This window comes from Biomphalaria glabrata, chromosome 9 (genome assembly GCF_947242115.1).
Source record: "Biomphalaria glabrata chromosome 9, xgBioGlab47.1, whole genome shotgun sequence".
Lineage (NCBI taxonomy): Eukaryota > Metazoa > Mollusca > Gastropoda > Planorbidae > Biomphalaria > Biomphalaria glabrata.
Genome location: NC_074719.1, coordinates 17,023,281 through 17,042,313, shown reverse-complemented (window position 1 = coordinate 17,042,313; position 19,033 = coordinate 17,023,281). Strand labels below are relative to the sequence as shown.

Sequence of the window (19,033 nt, the reverse complement as noted above, 5' to 3'; positions counted from 1 at the left end):
TACCCGGTCACTTCATCCCCGGTCACTTCATCCCCTGGTCACTTCATCCTCGATCACTTCATCCCCGGTCATTTCATTCCCGGTCACTTCATCCTCGGTCACTTCATCCTCGGTCACTTCATCCCCGGTCATTTCATCCCCGGTCACTTCATCCCCGGTCATTTCATCCCCGGTCACTTCATCCCCGTCACTTCATCCCCTGGTCACTTCATCCCTCCGGTCACTTCATCCCCGTCACTTCATCCCCTGGTCACTTCATCCCCCGGTCATTTCATCCCTGGTCACTTCATCCCCCGGTCATTTCATCCCAGGTCATTTCATCCCCTGGTCACTTCATCCCCTGGTCACTTCATCCCCCGGTCACTTCATCCCCGTCATTTCATCCCCTGGTCACTTCATCCCCGGTCATTTCATCCCCTGATATTTTCATCATCTGATCATTTTTATCTAACAAATTGTAATTTTAAAAATCATGAAATGAGCAATATTTAATGTATTAATTTTTTATTTAAATTTAAACATTGTAACACGTTAATGTTTAAAAGGAATTGAAGCAAAACTTATACAGGCGACATGATATCACGAGGATAGGTGAACTCAGCCTTTATTAGAAAAAAATAAAACCTTATTTCAAGGCTAAAAATGACGCGCCCATTTTCAAGAAAGAGCGATTGAAAAATAAAATAAAGTGAAACATGGTCGTACTTTCACCACACCTTGGCCTTTGATGATAAGTTATCAGCGGCACGGTCACAATTATTCTAATCACACTTCTATCTCTCAAATGATTTTTTACTACTTCCACCAAACCTTGGCCTTCGATCCGGATAATATTATGATATTACAACCCCCACATCCAATAGAAGCGCTATAGCTAAGTACACACCCAGATTTACAATATAATATAAGATTTCTCATTAAGAAAACAAAGTGGAAGAGGAAATACTATAAACGTATTAGTAACAAGTCATAAAATGTCAAAAAGCATTCTACATAATCATATTTATATATAAAATATTTAATTGGGGATGAAATGACCGGGGATGAAGTGAACGGGGGATGAAGTGACCGGCGATGAAATGACCGGGGATGAAGTGACCGGGGATGAAATGACCGGGGATGAAATGACCGGGGATGAAGTGACCGGGGATGAAGTGACCGGTCACCGTGACTACTGGTTCATTTAGTATAATTTTAGGCCTACTGTTTGCAAGGACGCTGCTATCTTTGGCTCTTTTGCTTCTTCGACTGAGTTTGTGCCAAACAAAATGCGAAACATTCCTTTTGGATCACATTAGCAAGAGCGAGAGAGGACCATGACGCATGGGCTACTAATGACTTCTTTGTCGAATGCCCGTGAATGCGCAAAGGGAAAAGGGGGGGGGGGAAAGCATCGTCTTTCGAGACAGAAGCCATATATATACAAATATATTTATATATTATATATATATAGGTCTGTGTAAACACCTGGCTGTAGAAAATAAAAGACATTTTCGGTATAAAAGAATTGCTTCCGGTGTCAAGTACACGAAAAAGTTGCTTCTTTACTTAGCTAGACTCAGCTAGACTATAAATAATATATAATTTACACTTGCCTATCTGATCTGGACTAGATCTTGGTCTAGATCTTTTTCTATCTACTCCAATTACAGATCTAGACTTTTATTGAATTTACTCCGAATAGACTAAGGTGCAGGACTTAGAAGTTAGATCTATAGTCTATAGATCTAATAGTAATAGACTAGTCTCTGTCAATCACTAGACTCTAGACATAGTCAGATAGATGATCTAGTGACTCTACGACTCTACGGCTACGTCTAGTCTACTCTAGTTAGTAGTACTGTCTCTAGACTCTAGAGTGAAGAGTCTACTTAAAGACTTTAACTTAGTTTTAGTTTTACTTATTTTTAGTGAGTCTACTACTACTAGGCACTACTACTTAAAAGTTAAAATAGGTTACTAGACGTAACTCACTGTAACTAGTCACTATGGCTGTAGGTCTAGAGTTATAAATAAATTAATAAACTAATGATACTAATCTAAGTCTAAATCTAATCAGTAATCTAAAAAATAGTCTAGGTATTCTAAAACCTTTGACTAAGACTGATAAATTGAAGTTAGAACTTAAACATGAGAATGATGATTTTGATCAAATCTTATCTTTGTATCTATAATTAGATGTAGTCATAGTTAATAAAAAATTATTATCATTATTATTGTTAATAATTAATTACAGATAGATTCTAGATCTAGACATCTCTTTAGTGTATAGATACTTATATATATTCCAATTTGATTAGAGTAACACCATTAGTAAAATCACTAAAAAAAACACTTAAGGACAGAAGAATAAAAAGTTAAGTAGGAAAATATATTTATAATTAAAATACACATAAAACACTAAACCATTTAACTTACAAATAGAAAAACAAAACCAAATGAAATACTCAGAAAGACACAAAGATTGAGGCAAATTTCTTATTCCGTATGCTTATATTACAAATTAGTATTTTTACAAGTTCTTCTTCCCTAGTGCCATTAGAGAATGGGTTGCCTGAATTAGCCAGGAAAACCAACGACTTAGCAGAGTTTAAGTCATTGATTAACATGCATGACTAGATTGACATATGAAATGCATTGGATGTAATTATCTTCTTTTTTGAAGTAATAGACTATACAATAAGAAGAGTCTATAGAGTCAAGCATATTACTGCTTTGTTGACTCAATAGTTATATTTCCTAAGTGGTATATATTTCTTTTTAAGGTTCTGTGATTTCTATCTAGTTGTAATGTCTCACTATACTTCTACCTTGTTGTTGTAATGAGTAATGTCTCAATATACTTGTATAGTGATGTATGTGTAATATTAGGCATACGATATAGGTCTAGATTCTAACAGTGGATTTAAAAGCAAAACACTCTCTATTCTATGGCTTAACAACTTTTTTTTTTTTTTTTACCTCTACCAGTATTTTGAGAATACAGGGTTAACAAAACAAAACAATTTTTGATTTTGTTATTAGTGTCCATTGATGCTTTCTAGATCTATCCTATGTCAAGTAGTAGATCCTATGTCAAGTAGTAGATCTAATCTAATTCTAACCGTCAAGACATTTTCAATTAGTTAGTTTTTATTAAACTTATAATATATATATATAATATCAATTTAAATAGCAAAACTACTTGACAAAACTAAGAATTTTGTTAAAATTTTTTATAGTGAATGAACGTCACTAAACATGGGTGCAGAAAATAGCATCCTTGAAGGCTGTGAATGGGATGACCCAGTAGAATCTCCCCCAAGTTTTCTGTGGCAGTTATCTCCTGTCACAAAAACTGATGGTACTCATGCCACTATCTTTGAACCAAAAAGTACGGAAAACAAAGATGGTCAATTATTAAAAAAGGGCGCCTCTGTAAGTTTTACTTCATGCATGCTAATTATGCTGTAACCAAATCATTGTTTACATTTCTTGATTGTAATTTAGCTTTAGTTTGAATTACAAATTTATATTATAGTCTTTTTATAGTAAAAAAAATAAAACTTTTAGATCTATGATGTCTTGTTAAATAAACCCTTTTTTGGGCTTGGAATGATAGGAGTAGGATTTTAAATCCTAAGCCATCTATTAAAATTCTAATATAGAAAACATGTATCACCTTACAATTACTAACACTAACCCTATCTTCTATTTGCCTAACTGGTACAGGTCTATAAACTGGTTTTAATATTGTTTGTTTTTTTTTTATATAAAAATGAAAAAAAAAGGCCTGTTGTAATATGTTACTTTTATTAGTAGTAATACCATTAATATGAAAAAAAAAAGGACTTCTACTGGAAATCAAAGAAGTTAAAAGGCATCACAGTCATCAGTGGTTTTTCGGGACAGATAATGTGTTGGCAGTATTAATTGGACTAAATTATTCAAACAATTATAGCAAGTTATTTTTACATTAAATTGTAATTTATTTGTCATTTATTGATTCTCTAATTACGTGAAACTTAATGAAACTCTGAAGCTGTTTGATAGATAGAAATATGCCTGAAATCAATTTTGTGTCTATTAGTTGTAAATATCTAACATTAAAAAATGATTTCTAGTCATATCACTAACCTGTAAATATGATTCATAAAGCTTTTGGTTTCTCAAAGTAACATAAGCATGGTAGTAAGTAAATAAAGTTTGATTTTCACAGATTCTCAGAACCCTGCGACATCCAAACATCATTCGTTTCATTGGTTTCAGCGAGTCATCATCTCATGTTTGGCTGGCAACAGAATCAGTGGTGCCCTTAGTTTCATTTGTTCAGGAGTTATCTTCTGAGGAACTTTGTGTAGGACTCTATGACATCCTCCAAGGATTGGATTTTCTCCATTCTAAGGTATTTGTTTAATCAACTTTAAAACTGATTAGATTAAAATCAGAAAAAGAAAAGATACTTTATTGGTTTTTATTTACTTATATTTACATAATTAATAATAATATTTTATCTGTTGTCTTTCAGCTGGGTATGAGCCACAATAATCTCTGTTTGTCATCTATATATGTTAGTGCAGATGGTACATGGAAGCTGGGGGGATTTGAACATGCTTGTAAGTTTTCAGATGCAACTCAAGAATTTTTGGAGAAATGTCGTGCATTTAGAAAAGAGGACACTTTATCACCTGAAGAAAAAGTAAGAATTTATTTTTTATTTTTTTTTGTGTGTTCCTTTAGGTATAAAATTATCAACATTATAAAATATTCTTTAAACCTTTAAACACTAATCTAAAATGTTATCCTTATAAAATTACCTTTACCATTGTAGTTGTAGAAAAAAATATATAATTGCATCATAATAGTTACAACTGAGCTACATTTTTTTTGCTTGCAAATTCTTATATTAATATTTATTTAACTTCAAGCTCTACAAATTTATTCATTTGTGACACAGAAGATTTAAGATACTTTATTTTACATGTGCAATAGAATAAAACTATAATTAATAGCTTTGTTTTTGTTTTAACACAGTCTGGCAAAGTTTCTATAGATGCTGCTATAAATCATTCCAGAGATATCTTTGCTTTTGGCTGCCTAGTAGAAGCAGCTATAGACCTTGTTAAAGAAAAAGGTAATTGATATTTAGCCCTTGACATCACAAATTTCATTAACAACATTCTTTAATAGATATTATAATTCAGCATTCAGTTTTATACTTTTTTTTAAAATTGATAAGTATATGAAATATAGTTCTAGCTGGTAAAATGACATAAATGTTGTTGTCATTTCATTATAATTCAATAGATATTTACAGTTTTGAATAAAATCTTTCATGTAAAACTCAACTATTTTAGATGACCAATTAAAGTTGTTAGAACATCAGATGTCTTGTTGTTCCAGTCTTGAACCTTCCTCTAGACCAAAAGTTTCAGAATTACTTAAAATGTCTGTTTTCAGGTCAGTGTTAAATGTTAAAAGTAATTTCTTCAATTACACATAGAGATTACACAAACAAATCTTGACATTGTGAACTATTTTATTTGATTTGCTTTTCAAACAGCTTAGATCTCATAGATATACTGTGCTTCTTGAAACATATTACCATCAAATCTGATGCTGAGAAAAAAGAATTTTTCAGGTGAGCCTATTTATATCTATTGTACAGAGAAATGACTACGCCTAACAAACTGGACAGTATTAACTTCCTCCCCCGCAAAGAACAATCTACAATCTTCCAACTAAGAACAGGACACACACCACTATTAAATTACCACCTGAACAAAATAAACTCCACACAACTACCCCTTTGCAGACATTGCGCCCACCCCTTTGAAACCGTAAACCATATCCTCTTTGAATGCCCCTCCCTAATCCACCTTAGGCAGACCCTACTTCCACTACAGCCCAACATAACCAACACCCTGTACGGCAGTGCTGAACAACTGAAGAAAACAGCACACTTTTTTTCCTTGGCACAGTCTGCAAAAGAGCTCACAGCTCAGCAGCAATAAAGCTGGCTAGAAGAAGAAGAAGAATATCTAATTAGTGTATGGAAGAAAGTGAACATGTAAATGAAGACTTCACTAGTTGAATAGGAAGTCACAGAAAAAGAACACTGAAAAAAAACACACACAATTTCCCACTTTATGAACATTTCAAGTAGCCTGTCAAGCTGCTTTTGTTCTCAAATTTAGATCTTGTAAATTAAAAGCACTGTTAAAAATCTATTTCACCTGTAGCTTTATCTATGATGCAGTGACTTTTTTTTAGGTTTACTTAAAGTGAATCCTTTTTATTTGTAAAATTAGGAATATTGCATTGTTGTATAAAAAAAAAATTTTAACAGAAAAAAAAATACAGCTTGTGTTATTCAATGACTGTTTGGGATCAAGAAAATACAAAAAGTCAATAAATATTTGTATTTGTTAATGCTAAAAGTGGTATCATAATTCATGGTCATGGTATATTGTGACATTGAGGGGTTGTTGTTTTTTACCTGTCTACAATTGCTTTTTAGTGGGATCATTCATATTTTTGTCTAATGATTTGTATGTGATATTGGGAAAAATACAGTTTTGTATTTCTGTTTACTAGATTAAGCATCATTAGTGATATTTGAATCAAGAAGAAAGATTACAAATCTTTGAAAAGAGTGGAATATTTTTTATAATCTGAATTGTAATCAAAGAATTGAAAAACTCACACAGAAAAATAACCAATATAATTTAATTTCAGAAACAAAGCCACAGAAATAAATTTATCAAGCTTTAAAACTAATGGACTCCATTTTACACTCTTGCTTCTTATATAGTGAGATCTTCTAAAATTTTCTCAAATTTTGGTTATTGAGTAGTTTGATTATTTGATCATATCCCATTATAAACTATTTTAGCTAAATATTGTTTCACTCTTTTGTTTTATCTGAAAATGATTTTTTTAAATAATAGTCTCAGTTCAGAATTAAATGTAATTTAAAGTGTAAATGAATTAACATTGCTGGTATGGTTTTATTGAATTCCAGCACTCTGCTGCCCAGATTACAAAGTTTGTCAGAAACTGTCCTGGCCAGAAGACTGGTTATGCCACTTCTGGCCAGGTTTGTGTTGCTGAATGAATGGGCTGAAAAGCTGGTCCTACCTGACTTACTTGTACCAAAAAATGGTAAGGAATCAGATACATGGAAACAATTTTTTTTTCTGTAATCATTTATTGTTAGCTACTTATAACTATAAGATTGTAAATTTGATTGGTTAGTTTGTAACATTTTTTGTTATAATGTACTAAAGTAACTTGAAATCTAGTCAGTCAGCCAACAATTTTTATTTTTTTCTTTTCTTTCTCTGAGCTTTGCCTTATAACAATTTTGTAACAACAATTGTATTTTATCCCAGGTTCAAGTGGAGGTAGATCTAGCTCTGTTCGAGGGCTGTTACCTGAATCATTGTATAAAGAATTTGTGATCAACCATTTGTTCAACATCTTCCATGTTCACGATAGTCACATTCGTTTGATTTTATTGGAGCATTTTTCACATTTTGCTCATTTGTTCTCCAGGGAACAGCTAGAAGATGATATTTTTATACAGGTACTTTGTCAGTGGACATTGTCATGATTAATTTTCGCAGAGTCATTTCTCTTAATCATCTAATCCTCTGTCTGTCTATATCCATCTATCTATGTATGTATGTATGTATCTATCTATCTATCTACCTATATGTATGTATTTACATTTTATTTTCAAATAATACATTTTTAACAGATCACTTTTAAGCACACCTAACTGCATAGACTTTATTTGCATAATGATAGCAAAATAGTTGTTTTCTAATTATACTCTTAAAAAATAACTTTTCCTAAAAATATTTGTATATATCTTTATATATATATATATATATAATTTTTTTATTTATTTATTTCATTTATGTTACTCTATCATAACTTCTTCCTTTCCCTTCCTTTTGTTTAAAGAACAAAATACTTGTTTTCACATAGCATTTATCAAATCACTCTGTCTGTCTATAAAAAGTTTCTAGATGTTACTTTCCCACACTAAATCTCGGATCAAGTTGAAATTCTGCACATTTACTTCTTGCACCTGACAAAACAAGAATAAAAAAAAAAAAAATTAACCAGTTAGTTAATTAACTATTAATTAATTATTTTGTCTGGTATCAAACAAGCGAAAGAAATTGTACTAGCGAGATGTGGTTGTAGTTGAATTAGTCCCCTTGAGAAGGCTTGAGCCCTGCATTTGAATTCAAGTTGTACAACCTTTTTTTAATGCATTAAAATGCATTCACCCAGATACTTCCTTCTTTCCACCCTCCTTCCCAACTAGTCCAGATAAGTGATGGGCTAAACAGAAATAATTGGTACAAATATTTCTAATCCCACAGATTTATTATTGTTAGTCTAGATCTTTTACAAATTTGATTACATGACTGATGCAAAATAACTTTTAATATTAGCTTTGTTGTTGTTTTTTTTTATGTATTTTTATTTTTTTCTTGTTTTTTTTTTAAATATTTTTTTTGTCTTCTGTAAATTAAGATTCTTATAGGTATTCGAGACACAAATGATAAAATAGTTGCAGCCAGTCTTAGAGCCCTGGCAGATCTTGTACCTCTGTTAGGTGGAGACTATGTTATTGGTGGCAGGAGGAAACCTTTCTTTTTCCATGGATTGCCAAAGGTAGAGAACTATTGTTTTTATAAGTAGAAATAGTTAAAAAATTATAGCTTTTATATAGCACTACTTTCATGCTTACAGCATGCTCAGAGCGCTTTGGTCCAATCTCATTTGTGGACCAGTGGGGGGAGGGGATATCTTTGTGTAGGTTTACCGTGCTGCCTTTAGGCACTCAGTTAATACAACTTTGCCTGAGTCGGGTGTCGAACCTTGAGCCCCCTTTATAGGTAGCCAAGACATGCCAAGTTCAAGCGTACTTAGCCTTTTGACCACGCTTCCCAATTATGTTAGAAGAATAAAGATACCTACCATTGCCAATACTAAATACAAGAGGTACATAAAAGAAAGTCTGTCTACATTACTATCTGCTCTTATTCTTGACCGGTGTAAGAGAAACATACTCATAAGTTTGCTCTCTCAACTTAACATCGAATATTAAATGCAGTGTTCCAACTGTCTCCTGATTTTCCATGAGTTCCTGGAAATCTGAAATGACAAATTATATGTAAAAGGTCTGAAAATCTCCTGTAAAATAGACAAAATTTACAAGTTGTCTTAATGGAAAACTGCAGATCCTCTATGTAGTCAGCTTTCATTCAATAAAAAATTTAACCAAAACCAGAAGTTCCTATCATGCACATGTACACTGCTTCATTTTCTGTAGATATTTTAAGAGTCACTGGCATATATCTAGATCAGGAAAATGTAATTCAAAAGCAATAGTTTTATTTTTACATTGAGAGATCTAGATTTAGAAATTTGAATCTTCGCGCTAGACTTGATTATACGACTAGTCTAAATCTAGATCCCCCCCTGTTCTTCTTCTTCTTCTTCGTTCTCATTGTTATGTTGGAGTGTTCAGATGACTAGACCAATACATGAGATGAACTGCGCAGTGGTTTCCAAATCAGGGAGTTCTCCATATAGTTTTCTTTCTATTGGGGTGTTTTGTGGCCAGTGTCTTATACGGGCCTCTTGGTAAAGAGGGCAGTTTTGGAGGACATGGTCAGCATTCTCTGGTGATACTCCCCTGTTCTAAATCTAGGTAATAAATCTAGATCTGGTTTAGTTTAAGATCTAATCATTAAAATTATTAAAAATTATAATTCATGTTTATTGCTGAGTATGCACTATCCTATTTATTATCATAGTAGTTCTAGATCTAGATTTCAAATGTTAGATTCAATGCTAAAAATAATGATTATAACTTAAAGAGAGCAAAATGCAAATAGTTCCATAATAAATGTCTCTTTTGGTTTCATTGCAAACTTGCTTTTAAATATTTCACATATATTTTCCTCCTGCTGAATATAACTCTACATGTATCTACTAACAATAACCCTTCAATAACCCTAACCCTTCATATGACTTACAAAATACTCATCAAATGTACACATGTCTTTTGATCTATATACAAACTGATTTGGGAACATGACTGCTTGTATATAATTTTTTAAACTCCTTAGTCCTAATGATTGTAACATTATTTTTGTATCTACAAGAAATTGTCCCCTCAAGATTTGCTAAAGATGGATATACCCAAGAACATTGACTCAGCTTTATCTCACAAACCTCTTTTAAAAGACCTTGCAATGACTAAGTAAGTTGGTTTTTTTTTGTCATATATGCACATTAGCTTTAATTCTTTTGGATAAACTGTATACTATACTCATTCTTTATAACAGTTCAGGCTGTTTACAAGATAAATCTAAAATGTATTGGTTGACTTGGTAAAAAACAAAACACATCAAAATGTGTTTATAAGAAAACTGTAGTAATTAGTAATTCATGGTGTTGTGTATGTAGATTTAAAACACTGTACGTATCACTCTGCAGGAAGTTATCTTCTGTTGAGAAGAGCTCATTAGACAAGGATAAAAAAGCTAGAGAGAGAGAACTACGCAGAGAGGAAGCCAAACTTAAGAGAGAGGAGAGGAGGAAAAAATTGAAAGAGCAAGTCCAAGATGATAATAACAAAGGTCTGGTTGAAGTCTTTTTTTTTTTTGTAATCAGGTTATTATGAAGCTGTTTGGAGGGGAGGGGGGCTGGGTCCCACTTTTTGAGTGTCTGTAAGTTAGGCTTTATACTATGTAATAAGATAACACTGCAGAGAAACCACACAAAGCTTTATTAAGCTATAAAGATAAATGAATTGACATAAAATATTTAGACAGCAGCACGCTACATCAATGTTGTGAATGCATTCTCATTAAACAAACATAATAGGTATCAGCTATTTCATTACAATCAAACCTCATAATACTTAACATCTCTAGAACAAGGTTTGAAGATTGTACTCTATTCTTTCAAACTTGATGATAACTAACATCTTTATCAGTGTCTCTATTTATGTCCATAAGGAAATAACCAATAACTATATCCATTAATGAGTTAACCTGTGTACTCTTACTACAGTTGATATTAATGTTGAACATTTGTTGCTGCGTTGAAATATTAACTCTCTGGAGTGTATTGAAAATAGAAAGTAAAGAGTGTATCAAATTGAACAACATCATGGTTACTTATTGGCTTTGTTTTACTGAGTTCTTCTGCACCAAACACTTTTATCCACTTAAAGAATAACATCACTTTTGTTAACAATGAAACATTTACATATTAACTCTTCACAAAACAAGCGAGAAACAAATCCTAATAAACGGCTTTTTGTTTCATTACAGAACATTCCATGGATAGTAACAGTGTAACATCATGTCTGACCATTGAGCAGGCTGCAGGTTTGGATCTTGAAACTATTGATGTGGTAAACCCTACATCTAATGGAGACATTGACCATTCTGAGTCTCTTCCGGTGACCGAAAGTGGGGAGAGTTTTGAGAATGGAGATGGCAAGGAGTCACCTGATTGGTCAGACTGGGAGAATGATGAGCAAAGAATCAGTGAAGAGATTGAGGCAGAGCTGGAGAACATGTCGCAGAATGTGGCAGCTAAAGTACAGACATCCCCTAGCCCTTATCAAAATAGAATTGCTCCTTCTCCCCCTCCTCTGAAAGTGGACTGGTCAGACAGTTTTCCAAATGATAGCTGGAATTCTCAGAAGAAAGTGAATAAAGAGAAAACTTTCAACGGCCCATTAACATTAAAAACTAAACCAAAGCAGACAGAGGCTGCAACAGTTTATACAAATAAAGAAACTTTAGATGAATGGGGCAGTGACAACTGGGAAGCTGCTGAAGCTAATTCTATAACAAAATTTAGCTCCCCTGGTAAAAAGCCCCTGTCAGGAGAAAAAAATTCAAGTGCCAAAACTTCTTCAGCAAAATCCCAATCCAAAAGAAATGATGATCTAGGAATGGGCCTGGATATCAAGAGTATTGAAATTGTGCCTAAATCTCCACCAGCTGAGTTAGATTTCTTTGCAGACATGGCCCCAACAATTTTAATGACCCAATCCAAAGGTGACTCACTAATTACAGAGGAGACCAACACCAAGCTCCCTAATGAGTTTGAAATGTCTTCAAGTTCCAAAACTTCCAAGCCAGTGAGTGCAGAAAAAGAATCTCTATCTAATAAAGATGCTTCACTTTTTGCTGTAAAGATAACTGCTACTGAGGAGGTATGACTTATCACATAAATAAAGTGACAAATTAACCTCTTGGTGGAAAATGCAATTTTGGAAACAATAAGATTAAAATCTTGATATTACCATTTGGTTAATATCCAGATTTTATTTTAAGTCCTAACCTGGCTAAGAAACTTCCTTTATCTACTTGAAATAAACACAATAGATTAAACTCATCATTACCTTCTATTCAGATTGAGCAAAGTGCATTTTGTTAAGCCCTTGCATCATTTCTCAAATAATTTACTCATTATGGTGATTTAAAAAGTAATCTTTATATTGTAAGAAAGTTCTGAATTGTAGGTGAATTAACTAAGATAATTTTATTGGTCCAAACAAATGGAAATCCAGTTTGACTAAAACAGCCCACCTCAGCATAACTAGTATAACATGAAAAACATTCACACTGATACATGTACACACTCTCACACACACAACCAGCGCTTTATTAAATTAGGCTTCGATGTACTTGTTGACGACAAATGACCTTGCTAAACTAGGATGGAAGAATATAAATTGATTTGATTTACCCGCTAGTTCTGTAGGTACTTTGTTCTATCTTGGAATGAAATGTTGGCTCTCTTTAAAACTCAACAGTTATTTAAATCAAAGTTAAGTGCTTATAGCCCCCAAAATTCTCATTGACTGAAAATTGAAAGTCTTAGCAAAGTACAGAATATTTTATCTTCATTTTTAAGACTACATTTAGGCAATGTAATAAAAACAACCATATTAAAGTTTCATTCGTTGTCCTGAACATTTCTGTACTTACTGTTATACCTGTAAGCTCAAATACATGCCAACTTGTGTCATTGAAAACAACAAAGGGAGATTATAGCTACAGAAGAAAATCATATCATGATGACAATATTTGGTTGGGAGAAATGAATTCTCTTATATAATTTTCTAAAATGTTTGTTTCCTTGGTTTCATCAATTTGTTCTTTCAACAATTTTCTAACCATTGCCTTGGAAACTTTTTTCTTGTAATCTTTATTGTTGGGCTTTTCACTGTTGATCCAGCTACAATAGCGACTTGAACATTTTTGTGGTTGGTTTTGAAAGGGAGTAGAAATGGGAGAGAATCACTAGTAGAAATGGGAGAGTATCACTTAAATAGACTTACATTGAAGTTGAACTACTGGCTCACAGTTCTCTCCCCCACCCCCCAACACCTTCCCAGTATGAGGATGAGGAAACCATGACTCAATATTTTTTTGACTGCCTGAATTCTGACATCACAAGCAGTCAGGGAAGCCACTTGTTCTTGACTTGTATGGATACATGCACAACCACAGGGTTTTTATCCAGGGCTTTTTATAAGAGATCTGAGTATCTCAAGCTCTCTTTTGTTGTATGTTTAATAATTATGATTGGAATTGAATGTATATACCCTAAGCTTTAGAGAATAATAAATAAAGTTCAATGCATTTTTTTTCTTTTCAGGATGTGGGAGGCTGGGGTGAAGCTAATGCTGACTGGGACACTGAACATTTGTAACAGACAAGTTGAGTAAACAATATTGTTAAACAAACTCGACTTGAGAGGGCACTAGCAAAGTGTGCAATACAAATGTCTATTACCCACAGATATCAGTTCTGGAAGTCTTTATAGCTCTAGATGCTTGTTGATTGATTATGTTCTTGTGGATCTTTATATAAACTAATTCTCTGCCATTGTTGATGTCAATGTGAAACTTGTGCTTCTAACTCACACTTTTATTACCTGATAAAGCTCTTTAAATTGGATTTATTGTTTAGTTTCAAAATGTAGTGGGGCTTTTGCCTAGAAGATTGAAAGGAAAAAACTGCATTTACAAATTGATGACTGCCTTATACTTCTTTATATATAGTCTGCACATGTGCATTTATTGTAATGCATACAAAGCTTCTCTAACAATTGCTTAATATCTGGGATTTTTTTTTTTTGGTGGGTTATTTCATTGTTTCTTGTTAATTTTGTGGTATTAACTAATATAATGAATGATTATCTTAAAGACAATTTAAAATTAAAAATACAGCCAGAAAAAAAAAAGGGAAATAAAAGTTATTCAGCTGAAAAATAAGTCTTTAAAAAGTAATCAATGAGACTGTTTCTGGTTGGAGTCATTCAAAACAAGAAAATAAATCTCAGATTATTCTGTTATCAAAAGTTTCTAATGGTTGGCTGGTGAACTAAAAACTACCAGTACAGAAGAAAATATATGAAACAAATGTGATATACAAACCAGTCTCACAATTGAACAAATGTATGAGGTGGTCATTTTATTTATTTATTTTTTTAAAATAATAATTGAATAGTAATTTCTTAATAAGGTACTTTCAAGCTCACCTTTAATTTTCAGTCATTCCTGGGACACTCAAGTATTATTTGCTTTAGCTGCTCATTAATGAATTTCATAGTTACTTGAGCAAATCCCATAGGAGAATTAGCTTTTCAGTCAACTCTTTCAGTGCAGCTTAGTCTCAGGGAGTAGCTTCGCTAGTGCTGGTGTAACTTGGTATATAATATTTATTTCACTATCTTTTTATTATCAAACTTTTTATTTTACGGATGTAAGAGTGATTTTTTTCGTTTTGTTTGTAAATTGTAAGCAGGACCAACACATTTTTAAAAAATAAACATTATGTTAGTGGTTCCTCTTTTTTAGTTTATTTCATGACCCAAAAAAATGTAAATAATACAATGTCTTAGTGCATTTGTTCATCTTTTATTTAATTAGAAGTGATAAAATGTATTTAGTTTTGTTATTTTTCAATATTTATAAATTAAATGTATAATTAAAAAGTTAAATCTTTTATTATATCATTTATATATTTCCTTTTTCTGTGCTCAGTTTAAACTTTATATTTAAAAAAAATTTCCTGAGTAATTTATTTTATTTATTACACATTTTTGTAGCCAATTCATTTTCCTTTACAAACAAAAATCAAATAGGTTAGATTATATAATAAAATACAAAAGTTATTTTAGTTTTAGTGGCTTGCACAATTGTTTCTAAATGATAGAATTGTCTTTTAAAATGTGACAGTTCTACTTTGACTTTTTGAGTGGTAAGAAATAGATGTTTTGATTGACAGGTAGTTGTTCCTAAAATTTGTTACATAGATGTTCTACTATATTTTCATATACCAGTATTTAATATTTTATTGTAATTGTTTCACCCAGGTTCAAACACGGTACATTTATCACAGTTTTAGTGTTCTATATGAACTAAGCAGCCTTACTGCCAAGTAGAATACACATAAGGAAACACATTTTGTATTTATCAATGGTTTTGAACAATGCAGCTGAAAGGGGAAAAAATTGTGCATGCATATTACTTAAATTAAACTTACTCCTAGCTAAATATTAGAATGTACATTTAACCTAAAACTTTTTTGAATAATTTGTTTTATAGTCTTTCTGCTAATTGAGAACAAATTGCATTTTTCAAGATGTCTTGCAAAATAAAAAATAATCTGGAGCATCAACTTAAATTTTTTTTTATACTCATTTTTAGCTTTTATCTGTATTGAGTGATCTAGGACTGAAAAAAAAAACCCAACTTATTTTAGCATACAAATCAATGAATTAAGATTCAAGGTTTGCTAAATCTATGAGATACTGTCCTCATAGACCATCTTCCAGTATTAGAAGAAGTGCTTCCTGGGTTAATTTTCCATCTTAAATCAGGGTTAATTTTAATTTATCCGCTCTGTTTAAATGTCTTGAATTTTATGCATGATGAAGGTTAAGTTATTCTATTCAGTCATTCTTTTGTTTTGTATTTGTAGCATATTTTTTGCTTATATCTTTGCAGGGAATCGCTCATTAAATAAAATAGGTTTTAAATTTCTATATTAAGTGGGAAAACTTATGATGAATTGTCAGAACTTGAAGTAAACTGAAGCAATGTGAGTTGTAGTCAAACTGCTGTCAGTGTTCTCCTTCATTGTGAATGTGGAGTATCTACATTTTCTTCCAATGAAAGACTTGCCAATATTTGGTGTTATTATCATCACTGTGATATTTTTGTTATAAGCAGTTTGCTGCACAATACATTATTATTGATCATTATGTTTTTATTTTCATTCTATAACTTATTGGGACAATTTTTTTATAATTAAAATAAAATTTTATTTCGCTTACATATTTTTGTGCTATCAATTTATAAAATACATTATAAGTAATGCAAGTTTAATTAATCCAAATATAAAATGTGAAAAGTGATTAAGTTATTAAAATTTGTTCTGTCTCTTACTTTCCAACAGGATTAAAAATGACAGACGAAATATTTTATTTTTTTAGATAGTTATTTTTCTGTAAAACGGTTGTTTGTTTTCAGACCTGTAAAACCATTGTTTGTTTTCAGACCACTTTTGTTCAATGAAATGTTAAAAGTAATAATAAAATTTAAAATTTTTTTTTTTTTAAATGTTATCTCAGAATTAGACCTCACTTTGTCTTGCAGTTGTATGTCATCTAATAGTCACTTCTGGATTAAGTTAAAAGATAGTCAACCTGATTTGCCTTCACTCTATGACAAACAATGGATGAAGAAAAACAGTCCCAGTACATAAAATACTACACTATCAATTATAAATGTAAAAAAAAAAGTAATAAAATACTGCTACATTTCTCACTCACCAGACTCTCTGCAAACACTGCTCAGCTCAAGAACTCCAAATAAGGTGATACTTGAATGTGTAATACATTAACAGACAAATACTGTACAATTGGCATCACTAAACATCTAACTTGTATTGAATTTGTACTGGACTCTGTCATGTCTTGAACTATGCCGTGCTCAACTATCCCAGACCAACTTCCATCTGAACATACTGTACTGGACTGTCTTGCTTTACTGAACTGTTTTGGAGGAAGTCACCCTAACCCTGTCACACTCTCTCTCTTTATATCAGGTTTACCAAGGCCTTCTTGAACACAGTTCCTTTCTACAAATTCTCATGACCATATCATGGGTGATATCGACCTATAGTATCCATACCTGCACTTTTCTGCAGCTCCGTCTCTTGACGCAATTGACCGCTAGCAGCACCCAGGACTGTCCCACATGGGTCAGCTGATCACACTTATTTTTATAACCTTTTTCAAATGCTAGATCAAAGACACAAGAGCTTTCTCTTTCCAACTATATTTCTTAATCAGATTCAGAAAGACTAGATACACTAATGGTTCTCACACTATGTTTTTAAAGGACCTACTGCTAAAGATATCATTTAGTAAATGAAAACAAAGACTTGATTGGATACTAAACAATTTATTTCAGACCAAATGTGCAAATGCCAGTTTATACATAAAGCAATAAGGCTCACAGTATCATTAATGTAAACAAGTAATGTGTTTGTAGAACTGATCCAGCATGGAATACTTTCATCTAGTTATTGTAGGTATCCCATTGCATTATAACAACACAAATGAAATTAACAGGATAATAATTTTTTTAGAAGAGACCTACATCCAAAAGCGTTAAGCCTTGGTTGTGCAAATGTTATTTTTTCATTTCAACAGGTCAATAGAGGAAAGTATGAAATTGCTTTACAAAAAAAAAATAAAAAATATTTAATATTTAAGTAAACTAATAAAACTACAGACATTTATAAGCAAAACCTTATTAAGTCTGTTGATAAACTGTCAACTCTTGTTTATAAGCAAAACCTTATTCAGTCTGTGATAAACTGTCAAATCATCTTTTCATTCTTAGGAACTTTAACAGTTGTAGCACAGTTAAAAATGTGTTTTTTTACTTTCTAACTCTAAAATAAAACCCTCTGTATTTTATTAATTAGACAATTATATTGTTTTAAAAATGACTGCTTTCCTTTTTTTATTGTATCATTAGTAAGGAGTAAAAATATCAGTTACACAATTCTGATTCTTTAAATCGATAGTTTGTTCCGGTATGTTTTCAAAGTTTAGTGAAAACCATTAAATGTAAACCAACAAAAAAAAATGTTATGAAACTGAAATTGACAAAAAATTAAATATTCATTTAATTTTAGGTTGTTCTTTTTTTTTGTTTGTTTTTGCTTTTTTTTTACTTGATATACGAATCAACCATCTTTCTTTCAAACAAATAAATTAAAACATTTACAACATACACCAAGATTTTTTTAGGCAATGATATTAAAAAGAATGGACGGAACTTAAAATGTGTTGACATTTGGTAACTGGTACATGATTTGAAAGTGTGTGGGGAGTGGCAGAACTGGTTGGTTACCTATCAAGAAGGCTTGAGTTCCACTGGAGCCTAGTAGTGTTTGACAAGTGTCAGCACAGAAACCTTCTTTTCTCCCAGTCACCTACAAAAAACTATAGGACCATAGCACACTGAGCATGCTATATAGCTAGAGATATTTAAAAGTAATTCAAGAATTTTTATTTACAAAATACATAATAACTATTATGCTAGAAATAGGAATTGAGATCGCTATTGAAATCTCAACTTTAATGAGGACTTGTCTACAAATCATAGACAAAGAATTTAAGAGCAATGATAATCAAATGTTTAAAAAAAAATGACCATTACAGTTATCAAAAAATAAAATGTTATCAATAATAAATCAGAGTTTCCATATTTTTATGTATATCATTATGTTCAAGTAATAAGATGCTTTAAACTTATCCATCAATGTAATAAAATACCAAATGTTAGAATGAGAGCATTAGATTGCTACAAATAAAGTGCATCCAAGACTTATCCTTATCAAGACTAAACTCATGAAACTATACCAGTATTGCCCAACAAAGTCTTGAAGCTTCATGTGCCAGGGCTGATAGT

At 31.9% G+C, this 19,033-nt stretch overlaps 1 protein-coding gene across 2 annotated transcripts; it reads left to right on the top strand.

Annotated features, from left to right (window-relative positions):
- The first annotated feature begins 1,515 nt into the window (after positions 1-1,515).
- On the top strand, positions 1,516-18,205 carry LOC106072592 (protein-associating with the carboxyl-terminal domain of ezrin-like). 2 transcript variants are annotated; one of them, XM_013232980.2, is made up of 14 exons: positions 1,516-1,690; positions 3,222-3,417; positions 4,199-4,384; positions 4,508-4,678; positions 5,014-5,113; positions 5,337-5,439; positions 5,543-5,620; positions 7,004-7,143; positions 7,374-7,567; positions 8,533-8,673; positions 10,173-10,270; positions 10,507-10,649; positions 11,349-12,244; positions 13,696-18,205. In XM_013232980.2, the coding sequence occupies exons 2-14, from the start codon at positions 3,241-3,243 to the stop codon at positions 13,747-13,749; spliced, it is 2,481 nt and encodes an 826-aa protein (XP_013088434.2). In that variant the 5' UTR covers positions 1,516-1,690; positions 3,222-3,240; the 3' UTR covers positions 13,750-18,205. The 2 variants fall into 2 exon arrangements, with proteins under 2 accessions (XP_013088434.2, XP_055896457.1); XM_056040482.1 differs by having other exon boundaries at positions 1,516-1,705.
- The last annotated feature ends 828 nt before the right edge of the window (positions 18,206-19,033 follow it).

Coding starts and splice junctions, on each gene's coding strand:
- LOC106072592 (XM_013232980.2), top strand. CDS start 3,241: ATGGGTGCAGAAAATAGCATCCTTGAAGGCTGTGAATGGGATGACCCA. Junction 3,418..4,198: donor TATTAAAAAAGGGCGCCTCT/GTAAGTTTTACT, acceptor TGATTTTCACAG/ATTCTCAGAACCCTGCGACA. Junction 8,674..10,172: donor TTTTCCATGGATTGCCAAAG/GTAGAGAACTAT, acceptor TGTATCTACAAG/AAATTGTCCCCTCAAGATTT.